The sequence below is a fragment of the Schistocerca americana genome, chromosome 6 (assembly GCF_021461395.2).
Source record: "Schistocerca americana isolate TAMUIC-IGC-003095 chromosome 6, iqSchAmer2.1, whole genome shotgun sequence".
Taxonomy (NCBI): domain Eukaryota; kingdom Metazoa; phylum Arthropoda; class Insecta; order Orthoptera; family Acrididae; genus Schistocerca; species Schistocerca americana.
The window spans coordinates 406,055,514-406,070,183 of NC_060124.1; the positions used below are offsets into that span (position 1 = coordinate 406,055,514).

The following is a 14,670-nucleotide window of genomic DNA, read 5'->3' on the forward strand; positions in this document are numbered from 1 at the left end:
GATCCCAGCTATCTGTTCACAGAACTTTTCCCCATACTAGAAGTAGGTGGTGATGAGTACATGTCGAAACAGTTTCACAGTGGAGCTGTCAAAGTTACTTTCTAGTAATACAAAGGAATCTTCTAGTGGTACCTCTGTGAAGACAGGCATGGTGATGAAGCTAACTATGAGTGGATCCTTACAATGATGAGCCAAAACATTATGACCACTTGTTTAGTAGCTTGTTTGTCTCCCTTTGGAACAAAATACCTCACTGATTCTGTCTATCAGGGAACTGACTGTTTGTTGGTAGGTTTGTGGAGATTGTGGCATTAGATGTCTATGCACAGGTCTTATAATTTATGTGAATAATGGGCCACTGATTAGTGCACACAGTGACAGTGCCCTATAGTGACCCAGGTGGGTCCCAAAGGATTTACATCAGGTGAATTTGGTCACCGGGGCATCAATGTGAATTCACTATAATGCTCCTCAAACCACTGTTGCACAGTTCTGGCTCTGAGACATGGACAATTATACTGCTGAAAGATGACAGTGCCATCGGGAAGACATCAAGTATGAAGGGATGCAGGTGGCTTGCAGCTGTCAGTGCATCTTCGATTACGACCACAGGTCCCATGCCAGCATAGGAGAATGTCTCCTATAGCATAATAATGTTCCCATCATCCTATGTCCTTGTCATGTTGCATATTTTGAGCCACAATTCACCTCGATGACAGCAATTGTGGAGCTGACCATTGAATTGGTGTAGTAAAAATGTGATTCACCCAAAGAGCTGACACATTTCCATTGATCAGTGGTTCAATCCCAATGGTCCCATGCACACAGCAATTACACTACTGGCCATTAAAATTGCTACACCATGAAGATGATGTGCTAAAGATGTGAAATTTAACCAACAGGAAGAAGATGCTGTGATATGCAAATGATTAGCTTTTCAGAGGATTCGCACAAGGTTGGTGCTGGTGGCAAAACCTACAACATGCTGACATGAGGAAAGTTTCCAACCAATTTCTCATACACAAAAAGCAGTTGACCGACACTGCCTGGTGAAACGTTGTTGTGATGCCTCGTATAAGGAGGAGAAATGCGTACCATCACGTTTCCGACTTTGATAAAGGTCGGATTGTAGCCTATCGTGATTGCGGTTTATCGTATCGCAACAGTGCTGCTCACGTTGGTCGAGATCCAATGACTGTTAGCAGAATATGGGATCAGTGGGTTCAGGAGGGTAATACGGAACACCGTGCTGGATCCCAATGGCCTCGTATCACTAGCAGTTGAGATGACAGGCATCTTATCCGCATGGCTGTAACGGATCGTGCAGCCACGTCTCGATCCCTGAGTCAACAGATGGGGACATTTGCAAGACAACAACCATCTGCACTAACAGTTTGACAATGTTTGCAGCAGCATGGACTATCAGCTCGGAGACCGTGGCTGCAGTTACCCTTGACGCTGCATCACAGACAGGATCGCCTGCAATGGTGCACTCAACTAGGAACCTGGGTGCACGAATGGCAAAACGTCATTTTTTTGGATGAATCCAGGTTCTGTTTACAGCATCATGATGGTCGCATCCATGTTTGGCAACATCGTGGTGAACGTAAATTGGAAGCGTGTATTCGTCATCCTCATACTGGCGTATCACCCGGCGTGATGGTATGGGGTGCCATTGGTTACATGTCTCGGTCACCTCTTGTTCGCATTGACGGCACTTTGAACAGTGGACATTACATTTCAGATGTGTTACAACCCGTGGCACTACCCTTCATTCTATCTCTGCAAAACTCTACATTTCAGCAGGATAAAGCACGACCGCATGTTGCAGGTCCTGTACGGGCCTTTCTGGATACAGAAAATGTTCGACTGCTGCCCTGGCCAGCACATTCTCCAGATCTCTCACCAATTGAAAACGTCTGGTCAATGGTGGCCGAGGAACTGGCTTGTCACAATATGCCAGTCACTACTCTTAATGAACTGTGGTATTGTGTTGAAGCTGCATAGGCAGCTGTACCTGTACATGCCATCCAAGCTCTGTTTGACTCAATGCCCAGATGTATCAAGGCCATTATCACAGCCAGAGGTGGTTGTTCTGGGTACTGATTTCTCAAAATCTATGCATCCAAACTGTGTGAAAATGTAATCACATGTCAGTTCTAGTATAATATATTTGTCCAATGAATATCCGTTTATCATCTGCATTTCTTCTTAGTGTAGCTATTTTAATGGCCAGTAGTGTATAAATGACAATGTCATTGGGTCAACATGTGAACATGTGGGGGTGGTGTGCTGTGGAGCTCCATGTTCAACAATGCATGATAAATGGTGTGCTCTGAAATATTTGTGTGTGCACCAGCATTGTGCTCTAGCATCAGAGATGACACAGGTCACCGTCTATCCTACTTTACAGTGCAGACAAGCCTTTGAGCCCCAAATTCAGAGAAGAGTCATGGACATCCAACCTTTTAGTGCCTAGTGGTAGTGTCACTGTCCATCTACCTCTTTCTGTAGATGCTCATGATAGTAGCGTGTGAACATTTGACCAGCTTCACTATTTTTGAGATACTGATTCACAGTCTCTGCACGATAATAATCTGCCCTTTGTCAAAGTTGCTCATCTCAAAGGATTTACTCATCTGCAGCCCATATCTCTGCTAGGGTAACCTCCCATCTGTGTCCGCTTTGCTTACACACTTTTGTTATTGTGTCATGTGCCCACAATGTCACCAGGTGGTCTCCAACATCACAGTAGGTATTGGTGATAATGGTTTGGCTCATGAGTGTATCCCATGAAGCATTTTCATTAACTCTTTCAAGTGTGCCAGGTGTTTGGCTGTGCTACCTGTTGGCAAATTTTTAGTGTTAACACTTGAACGGAGAAGAACTTCCTCTTTGTATATTTTTTGGATGCCATAAAGCCAAAGTTGTTATGGACATCTAGCATACAACAGTCTGGCCATATCCTTGTCCAGTCCTGAGATGCTGAGCAGTGAGTTGAACGCCCTTGTCACTGCTGATGTAAAACCTTTCTTTACTTACTCTTATGCCAGATCCTGTAGTGGTATATCATTGTTCTGCCAATAGTCATATGGTCATAACAGTATCATTGCACTGGACTGCCTTTGAAAGTTGTGAAAATGATTATGTCATTGTCCTCATGGAGGGCATTTACAGCCCTGCATTCTGCCACCAACATGTTGTTCTTTGGCATTGTGACTTTGTTAAGGACCCTGCATGTCTCCCTTTGTTGGTGTCAGATGGGAGACCATAGTTTGCTTGCTCAATATGATCTCACATTTAGGTGATACTCTTAGAACTAGTGACATTCTGCATACGAGCCTGCGAAAGTTGGTGGAACATGTTGCATTGTTTTGCTGAGTTCACTGGCTGTAAAAATGTTTCCATCCACCCAAGCCCTCGTGCAGGGTGAGAGACTGTATGCAAGTGCAGCTGACAAGTGACCAGAGTTTATGGAATTTTGTCCAGTTCTAGCCTGCTGACACGGGTATGTTTCCACATCAGGGTCAAACTAGCACACTGTAGAATGAGTTTTATCATCATGTTCATGGGATGTTGCAAGTAAGTGAACCACAGCATCGCCTCCTTATCTGTGAACTGCTTTAAGAATGTCAATCTGCTGAGCAGACTTGCCTTCTTTATTTGTAGCATTTGCAGTATCTTGAAGCTGCACAGCATCTGCTCCCCAAAGAGCTGTGCTGTATGGAAATGTGGGCATTCTTTGCAGATTTCGTTGCTGACATCTTATTTGTCACAACTTCTGTACTGAAGGCATGCCATTACTTCACCTGTTGGGCCCTTGGAAAAAAGTCCAGCAGCTATAAAGGATCAAACTGGATATGAACCCAACACCAGCTGAAGATGGCATATCTGGCCATTCCCTGGCAACATACCACCACAGATAATATACACAGCTGGTGGGTGGCCATACCTTCGACATCCTCTGCTGAAGCCAGACACGAACAGCAATCCCAATTCTGTTCATACATGCTGCTCTGTGTACACACCATATGACAGCAACACCCATCCCACTGTGTACATGCCTGAGGAAAACAGTAACATACACGGCCCTTTGCATACACACCAGCTTCCAGTGGGCTTCATGAGAGTCACTAGTATTGCCTGCTAGCAGCACGCACCACTGACCATGGTGCTGCAAATGTGGCGCTACATTTTGTCAGTGCACCATGTGACAAGCATCTGCATCTCATGCGACTCTCATAGAAATCCTTCTGCAGATAATTTAAGATGCTGCACGTCCTCCAGCCAGCAGTAGCCACTTTCACTTCAGGCTTAATGCCGGCTGCTCTTTGCAGCTCATCCATAAGCAGTGACCTTCAGCAGCAGTCTTTGGTACCATCCCAATCTCCGACCAGATGTCAATCCAGTGTGTCAGTTCGACCCACAAACCGAACTGCCTGCACATGACCAAGGTGGACACCAACCAGGACACTGACCAAATATTGACCTAGGACACTGATCTGGACTATAGTGAGAACTCTAATTATGCTAGAAGTTGCTCTTATTTTCTGTTACACATCAAAATCATGAACTGTTCTTCTGTGTGTTACCAATAAAAGTTCTTTCATTGTAACCTGAGGACCGACTTATTATGTGCTGTCCTTGCCACCCGTAGAGACCAAGACATAAAAATGACAAGCAGAAAATTCATCAAAACGTTGCTACAAGGCAATGCCAAGACTTGCCTCATAACCCAAAAGGATTTATTAAGAAAGTCATTGAGGAGCATTCCCTTACAGAACAGCTCTGTGGGGAGAAGATTCTGTGCAGCTTGAATATGTTACAAAAGCTATGAATCAAGAAGATGAGTTTGCGCAGCAGACTGTTTTCCTTACAGCATTGTTGGAATAAGGAGGTGATGCCATGGACTGCTTACTTGCTACAGCCTATCAACATGATAATGGTATTAGTTGTGGTTTAGTATTTTAGTAAAAGTTGTAGCTTTCTTAGTAGAGAGATAATTTAGAGACCACTATTGTTAGTTCTATAAATAGTTCTACTGGTGTAATTGAACGTAGGTAACGTAGACATTTTTTCAGTAACTGTAAAATTTTACCATGAGTGAGGAGTGTGGGCTCAGTTGTAGGTTTGTGAGTAGTGCATTACAGTGTGGGATTTGTTCAAAGTATTTTCAATGCGGGGAATGCAGTGGGGAAACTAGTGAGGATTCTAGTGAGATCCTCTCATGGGAATGCAGAATCTGTAGTAGAAATAAGTTGATAGAGGAGCAGGAGCATAAGATCTGTGCCCTTCAGGTGCAGTTACAATACACAAAGGAGAAACTAAATAGGTTGAGGGGAATGAGAACTGGCAGTTGGCAAGAAGGCAGCTAGGAGGAGGTATTCAGATAGTTGTACTTTGTGTATATGCAATAGATTTGACCAAATGTCAGAGTTGTGTGGAGAGGAGCCTCTTGTAGCTGTAAATGTAGGAAACATGCGGCAGTCATCAGCTGCTAGGAGGCCTAAGTCTGTTGCGAATTCTAACAGAAAGAAGAAGGTTCTGCTGCTAGGTAGTTCACATGGTAGAGGTGTGGGCCAGCAGCTGCACAAAGTGTGGGCAGTGAGTATCAAGTCACCAGCATTGTGAAGCCTAGTGAAGGGTTGGCTCAGGTGACTGACAGCATAGGGGAGTTATATAGGAATTTTATGAAGGAGGATCAGGTAGTTATAATGGTTGGAGCAGGGAATAGTCTTGATAGGGACAGGGAATATGATGTAGGTGGTGACCTGGTAAACTACTCAAACAGGTGGCACTAATGTGCATTTTGCGCAAATGTTTCAGTGTCATGATTGGCCTCATCGTAATGCGTCTGTTAGGCGTGATAACATGGGGCTGGAGAAGGCATTGATGCTAGAGGGCATGGGTCACATTGCAATGGTGCCAGTTGAGTCTATTGATAGATTGGGTTTCACTAGGCATGGCCTGCACCTCAATGGGTATAGGAAGGGGAAGCTAGCACAGCTTATAGGTGACAGTGTGGTGGTGGGTGATGGGGTCACTCATGGAAAAATTCCTATAGTAGTTCATGTTAGAGCTGCACCTTTTTTAAATTGAAGTCAACTGATAGTTATACCTGCTTAAAGGAAGTCTCTCTAACTAAGGAATTACCTTCATAGGACACCACGTTTCCAAGTAGAGAAGAAATTAGCATATTTCATCAAAATATAAGAGGTATTAGAGATATAGTGAACTGCTTATAGATGTCGACTCTGAAGTTATTGGTACATCGAAGCACCAATTAAATAATTTGACAATTCAGAGGCTCTCTTTACCATAATACAGATTAGCTGGCTGTTTCTCAAGGAGTTCGTTGCAGAGTGGAGGAGTGGTCATGTATGTAAAAAACAGTATTCTATTTGAGTCCATAGACATATCACGGCACTGCACTGAACAGATATTTGAATATTGTGCAGGGGCAGTTGAATTTAGTGAAACTAAATTTCTAATTGTTGTTGTTTATAGGTTCCCTAACTCTGACTTCAGAGCATTTCTGCTCAAGCTCCAGAGGGTTCTTAATTTGCTTTGTAGAAAGTACCAGATATCAGTTATATGTGGTGACTTCAATATTAATTTTGTATACAATTGTGCAAGAAAAAGGATGTTGGTATATCTCCTAAATTTATATGATCTGATGCAGAGTGTGTTTTTTCCCAACTAGGGTACAGGGGAACAGTAGCACAGCCATAGACAATATTTTTATTCCTTCTTCCTTACTAGATGGGAATTCTGTTGGTAAAAGTGTGAATGGCCTTTCAAAACATGATGCACAAATTTTAACACTAAAAGGCTTTTGTACTCAAATAAATGTCACATATAATTACAAACTATGTAGGAGAGTTAGTCCAATGGCAATAAAGAGTTTTTTAAAACTTATACATTATTTACTGTCATTTCTTGTTCACAATATCAGCTTATTCCTAAGAATAAGTAGCTTTCACTCAGTCAATACTCAGCAGAAATCCAAACTGCATTTGGATTTACTTCCTTAACTCTTGTGCAAAAAGGTGTGCAGTATACTGCTGCATCCATTTTCAATAAGCTATCACAAGAATTCAAAAATCTTAGCAATAATACACATGCTTTCAAATCGAAACTGAGGAGTTTCCTCATGGGTCACTCCTTTTATTCTGTTGAGGAGTTCCTTGAAAAATTAAGCTGATCCTTATGTTATATCGTTGACTGCATTTACTTAAATTCATGGCTTGACTTTTTTTGGGTTCATAAGTATTTTATTTTTATCTGTTATTATTTTTATGTTGTAATTTCATGTACTGACACATTCCATGACCTTGGAGATTTGCTCCTCAATTTGGTCCTACAGAACTTTACATGTAAATAAATAAACCAGCAGTAATAAGGTAAATCATCTCACTCCTCAGTAACTCAGGGTTGGACAAGAATATGATCAAAATATTGTACTCTATTGATCTGGAACCACCGTGGGTTTATGGCCTCCCACAAATACACAAGTAGGCAGATCCACTATGCCCAATAGTGAACACTAAGCATTCAAACATATGCCAATGTATGGAAAGCCAACATGTGGCATAGCTGCTAAAAGCTCTCACTAGTCATTGTCCACACTACATCAAGAACTTGATAGAGTGTGTGAAAGTATTTCAAGCTGTATATCTGGACAAAAATTTAATCTAGTCAACTTTTATGTAATATCTCTCTTCACTGAAGTACCACGAGTAGATTCAACAGTATTACTACAGAGCCACTTCAACAGCATCGTGGTGATACTATTTCAACACACACTCACTGCCACCTACTTCCAGTGTGGTGAAAAGTTCTATGAACAGATAGATGGTGTCACTGTTGGATCCCCTCTAGCACCAGGTATCACTAACATATATGTGAAACACTCTAAGAAAACAGTGTGTCTGAAGCTGAAGGCATTCTACAGGTGTGTGGATGACATATTCATGATTTGGCTACATGGCAGAAACAACTTACAAGAATTCCTCTGCCACCCTAACAGCATAGACAACAACATCAGTTTCACCATGGTGGTGCAAGAAAACATGTGCCTACCATTGCTAGACAGTCTGATGAAGAAAAATGTGATGGGACATTCCATCAACAGAAAGAAGACACATGCAGTCATTGATGTAAACACCATTAGCTGCTGCCATCCAGTGAAATGCAAATCTGTGCTCATCACCCTGGTACACAGAATGCAAGCCATATGTGATAAGGAAAATTTGTCATCTGTGCAGAATATTTCACATGAAAAGCTTCTTTGAGAGACAAATGAGAAATGCTTTCAATCTGAAGAAGGAGAAGAAAAAAAATACAGAAAAATAAATCACACATCTGACATGCCTTCCATATGCAGGATCACCCACAGCCAAGATTGTCAAGATAGTGAAGAAGCGCATTGGTAAAAATGAAGAATATGACTGGATCAATCAAGAACCAACCAGGGCTATGGGCACGTGGTGTTTACAGTATCATTTGTGAGTGTGACATGAAGTACATCAGCCAGACACAGCAATGCATCTTGCAGCATGGTCTTGAAGGAATGTTCACCTCATTCTAAGCATCAAGTAAGCAGTTGCTGAGCACAGCATCAACAAAGGACGCATTCTTTCTTCCTCTTTTTCTTTTTCTTTTCTTTATTATAAGAGAGAGGGAGGGAGAAAGAAAAGAAACAGATACAGTAGCAGTGCCACATGAATGGAGTTTGGAATTCACTCATCAGAGAGGCAGTGGAAATAAGAGTACATGATGATCTTGTCCACCAGTATAATGGTTTCCAACTCACCATTCTGTAGGATGTGGCTTTAACAAAAACACATCAGAAATGCTCTGATGTAAATCCGATGAAGTTAGTGGGGGGAGGGGGAGGAGGTGGGGGGGGGGAGGTGGGGGAGGATGGAGGATAGACAGCTAGCACCAGGACTCAATGCCTGGATTTCCTCTCCACCAACCAAAGAGCCTCACCCCCGGTCATGACTGACTTCCAGTTGCACATGACTGACTGATCTGTTAAGTCCCCAGCAGAGGAGTATGTGGTCCAGGGGCTATAAAGGAGCAAACTGGATATGAACTCAACAGTTCACCTGAAGATGGTGAGCATGAAACTCATCGAAATGGTGTGATGCCATGAGTTTGTTAATAATCTGAGAAGATTTCAAGAATAAAATTTGCTTAGAATGCCTGCATTCATATATAATTCCTTAATCATAGTTTCTAATCATCAAAGGTGAGTTGATCAAGACACTGTTCATTATGAGGATGGAAACAGCACAGTCAACTGAGGGATAGCTTATTGTGTACATATTTTTCACAGCTACTGATATTCACTATCCACTGCCGCACAGTAATAAGATCTACTGCACAGCCTCCATATATCTTTAGCAAGTTCCAATGGATTTCAATTGGTGCAATTTATTCAGTACCAATTAATTCAATGATACACCTCTGTCTCATACGCACCTTGAAGTCAGATGCCATTTAGAAACACATCCTACTATAGCTGTCTGTCACAGGACATCAAAACTTAAAAGACATTTGTGCGAAGATTCAAAATTTAGTATCACACTGACACAATCCAGCTCAGACACTCCAAGTTAACACAAAAAATTAGAAGACACTAATTTTGGAATGACACTCATATTTAAAAATCAATGGTTGCAGGCAAGCTTCCTCACCATCACAAAGCTGCATACTGATTTGAGAGTGCAGCCTGCTGGCTCTATAGATGCTGCAGAGAACACTGTGGAGAGGAACACAAAAATATCCAACCACTGTTTCTCACCTTCACTCAGATGCTAACAGAACACTGAACTTAATTAAGGTAGATGTATTGATCTTCTTTTAGTGTCTTTTACTTAATTTGGATCCACGATTACATGGTATAGTGGATATAGTGAGGCTTTGTACTTCCTGCTCTTGTTTGATACACTCAACACAATTGTTTCCTACATATTTTCATAGAGTCACAAAAAAAGGGAGGGGAGGGGGATGGAGATGAAACTAAAGCACAAGAACCATACTAACCAAAACAAAGGCCACCAAAGCTGTAATTGTGTTTTGTAGCAGAACAGCATAGAAAATTAGTTCTGAAGTGAGCTACAGTATTTTTATTCTTTTGCAATCAAAGTGTACAGTGTATACACACACACACACACACACACACAGTAATACACAATACTGTTTATGACACACACACACACACACGCACACACACACACACACACACACACACACACACACACAGTGGTAATACACAATACTGTTTATGGGCAGCTGGGAGTTGTTAAGATTTACGTGGCAAGGAGGTGGTGGAAAGATATTAAGAGGCAATATAGAGTGAGACAGATGCATCTTAGTAGCACTGTCAAAATGATGGCTGAGGGAATTATAAGGTCAAGGTAGTGGGAAAAGGTCAGCTGTGGATAGGAACTGGTAGAGGCTTAGGCCAGGAGAAATTCTAAGAATGACAGATATTATGGAGGGAAAGTGCTGAGATACAGTGCTAAGGAGGGAGGGCAAGGAAGGGAAATCTATTCAGCACATGTATTGATGTAACCTCTGATGTATTTGGTGATGTGATGTCCAGCATGTTCAGTGATTGGGTTGTTACCTCTATAATTGGCCACAGTTTTGCCAGGGGCCATTCATTTAGGTAGACAGTTACTTAGTTGCCATACCCACAAAGAATGATGCTCAGTAATTGCAGCACATTTGGTATGTGAAGCAGCTGCTTTCACTTGTGGTCCTATGCTGGCTTGGACAGAAGATACCTGTGACTCAACTGCAGCAAGAGATAATGGGTGGGAACTTGGAATAGGTCCTGCCTTGGGCTATCCACAAGAGAATGACATGCAGGTATGACACAGGCAAGAATCAGGGTATTGCTTGAGTTGAGCAAACAGCAGAGTGCTTCTTGGAGGGATGAGGGTATGTCTTTCTACAGGAACCCCTCATTTCAAGTCATGGCAAAAAATTTGCAGGAAAGCTGCTACTTTGGAAAAAGAAGCTGCTGCTTGGTACTAAGGAGCTACAGTTTGCCCATTACAGTTTGCTTACTATTTACATGAGGAAACTGATAAACTTCAAAGACAAATGATTATTACATGGTGTACAAATACAAATGCATTTACAATCAGTGTTGTTGCTTTTCATGCTGCCTGCAATTTTCTCCTTTTCTTGAATCCAGATATTCCTATAAATTGTTTGAGGAGAGAGTTAAGGCATATATTTGTAAATTACAAGCAGTTCCAGTTTTGTGACTTACTCCTATCTCCAACATGTTAAACACTACTGTACAAAAACATAGAATACACGGGAGAGCTGCCTCAAGATGGCACAAGCTTCCAGCACATTGTAGAAAATACCACAGTCAGAAGAATTACTGTATGGTAGAATTCTAAAAATTATACGGGGTTTTCAAAAAGTCTCTCCACAGTGCCATATGATTGTTAGCCATGCATGCCATATGCTGCAGTGAATATACCGAAATGAAACTCAGTGAAATACAAGTCAAGTGTCCACCCTGTTGTTGAATACACAATTCAACTTGTCTAATCATGTTTCCAAACACTGACTCCGTACTTTGAAATTGTTAATCAAATCTCGCAACGTATCGCAATGTGGGAGTGTTGTCTCAGGGAAAACTGAATTAAATGTTTGACGAACTGAAACTGTGTATTTACCACCAGCTTTGAACACTTGTTCAACTAAAAACACACGATCTTCAATTATTAGCATTTTAACAGTGACAAAAACAAAATAAACAAACAAAGGAACTAAACTTAAACGTTCACATCAACATGTAATGACACACACCAATGATACTACTGACGATACTACTGATGCTGGCTGAGATAAACGAAACAGTGGAATGTTGGGAGAGTCCACCTGAAGCAAAATAACCCAGGCAGGTGAACAATCATACGGCACGTGTGGCTAACAATCATGCGGCATTGCGGAAAGACTTATTGAACACCCCGTATTTACTGTCTTTAGAAGTTGCTGAGTAATGTGTTTGCCAGATTGATCTGGATTTAGACAGTAAAATGTCTTTTGCTGATGAAAGAATCATGAAAGCTACAATTTTAAATTTTTGTTTTGCTACTAAGTGTGCTTTTTTCATAACATTCCTATTTTTTGTCATGTGTGGCCAGCTAAAACACATGCACCACATGAATACCCAAACAAAAACTTTGAAAACACACTTTTGCTCACAGTGTTCTCCCATCTAACTGCTTGGGTCTCAGTCTCAGTCCAGCACACAGATTTCATGTTTCATGGGATATAGTTTACCAAAAGGCTAAGAATTTTAGTCTTGTGCCTGTTCTTTTATTGTAACTATCTCACAAGTGAAGAAATATAGTCTGCAGCAACATCATGTTTTGTTAAACTTCATTACACTTGCTAGTAAGAAAGCAAACACAACATATTGGAGGAAAGAGAGCTTCAAAAATAGATAAGACTAAAGAAATTAGAAACCATTCAAAACAGATATTACTAAATCTGTTTTGTTGTATAAATGCTTCAGTCATTTCTTTCCTTACCTTAAGTCAGACTAATTTTCATTATAATATCAAGGCAGCAGCTGAGCAGTGGAAGAGGAGTAGCAGCATCTTTTTGCCTCCCCACAACTGGTTGTTTTTTTTCCTTACATACATGTACATTTGTAACGTAAACCCAACTAATGGAATTTCCAGATAGAACAACAACAGTATGGAAAGAATAGATTACTACTTACCACATAACGAAGATGCTGAGTCACAGATATGCACAAGGAGAAAGAATGCTAGAAATATTTCAGCTTTTGCACAAAGTCCTTCTTCAGCAGTAGAAAACTCAAATGCATTTATACAAGCACAACTCACATACACATGGCCGCTGTCTCTAGGCACACAGGCCTGAATGTGACTGTATTAGATATGAACAGTAATTTACCTGGGATGCGTAGTGATGGTATGGAAGAGACTGGGGTCAGGGATGAGAAGGGAGAGCAGGGTAGGGTTCGGGCCTTATCCTTGCAATAGTCCTAAAGGCAAGACCTGTCCCATACATTCTCCCACTGCTACTTACTCCAGTCCTTTCAAAGGCATCTCATAGCCCATCAAAGGCAGGGACATTTGATCCAACAACTTAGCTGTAGCCTCTGTGCTGCATTCTACATGGGGATGACAACTAACAAGCTGTCTGACCACATGAATGGCCACTACCAAAGTGGGACCAAGAGATGACTAGATCTACCAGTACCTGACCATGCCACCCAACACTTCAAAGATTGCTTCACAGCCTGTGCCATCTGATTTCTTCCCAATAATACTAGCTTTTCCGAATTTCACATGTGGTAACTCTCCCTGCAACACACCATTCATTCTCATAACCCCACTGGCCTCAATCACTAGCCCCTGTCCACCAGGCTATCTTCTTCGGTGCTCCCTGTCCAGTACTAAACATGTCTTCTATCTTGCTAGAGCCATATCATAGTCCTTTCCCTTTCTTTACTTTTCTTCTTACCCTCCCCCACCCCCTCCCCCTGCCAGCACAGCCTCCCAGTGCTGCACCTAACAGCACTAGCATCTTCCCCACCTCTACCCTGCTATCTCTTCCTCCTCCCATTCCATCCTATCCCATGCCCATGCCCACTACTCACCCCAGCTAGACTGCCATTCACATCTTGTGCAGTTTCATTTGTGCCTTAATGCCTGGAGACAGTGACCATTTGTGTGTGAGTTGCATTTGTGTGAATGTGCGTGTGTCTTGTACTACTTAAGAAGGCCTTGCCCAGATGCTGAAATATATGAATTAATGACTCTCAGGACACAGAAAATGACAATTACAGTGCTGTGTTTCAAAAACAAAGTGACTGCAAGAAAAACTGCAAGGTTTCAACCATTTTTTTAATTTGAGAGAAAGCTGTTTGATTTGCAAATAATGAATTAGATGCTGATCTGATCCACTGAAGGTGCCTTGTAAATAAACCAGAATGGGCCTGTATGCACAAGAAAGCTGAAAAAGAAATTAATCTGCAGCATCCAAAAGGTATTTTTCTTTTAAACTGCTGTAGTTTATTTTTGTTGTGCCAGTGAGCAACTCAAGGCCTTCTTTATGTGACAGGTAACAATCAGTCCTTTCCAAATTTCTAATACTCTATCCCTATAATTACCAGTGTGAGTAGATTAACACAATCATAATTTATTATGATTGTAATTTACAAAAATAGTCTTCAGTGACTGCTGTTGACATTTAATATGCGATTCAACTTGTTCCACAACTGTAAAGTCTCTCCTTCATGATGTAATTTATGGAATGTGATGGGTGGTTGGTTGGTTGGTTGGTTGAGTGAGTGAGTGAGTGAGGACATATTCCAGTTAATGGCTGCTTGTGGAAATTGCACTGAAAATTAAATCTTATTGCTTATGCTATCATTATTGTTCCAATCATCTACACAGTACCTCCTCAGGATCCAGACCTCCTGGAACAAGTGTGCCATCCTTGGAGCAGAAGCAGTATGGCAGAGTGCAAGCACTTGTGTCACATTTCTTTGCCAAGTCTACTGGAGGTTCTGTGCTGGGTGCTGGAGCTGAAAATTTGTTTTCACATGAGTGAATTTGTGCGACAGAAGAGGCAGCGTATTACAATGGTATTAGA

At 41.5% G+C, this 14,670-nt stretch overlaps 1 protein-coding gene across 1 annotated transcript in view; it reads right to left on the bottom strand.

Moving 5' to 3' along the window:
- The window catches only part of LOC124619760 (chitin deacetylase 1), a 207,268-nt gene that overhangs the window by 26,912 nt on the left and 165,686 nt on the right, over positions 1–14,670 (bottom strand). The window contains exon 4 of the mRNA XM_047146343.1: positions 14,475–14,602. Within this exon, the coding sequence (XP_047002299.1) occupies positions 14,475–14,602 (128 nt within the window). The remainder of the gene's footprint in view (positions 1–14,474; positions 14,603–14,670) is intronic.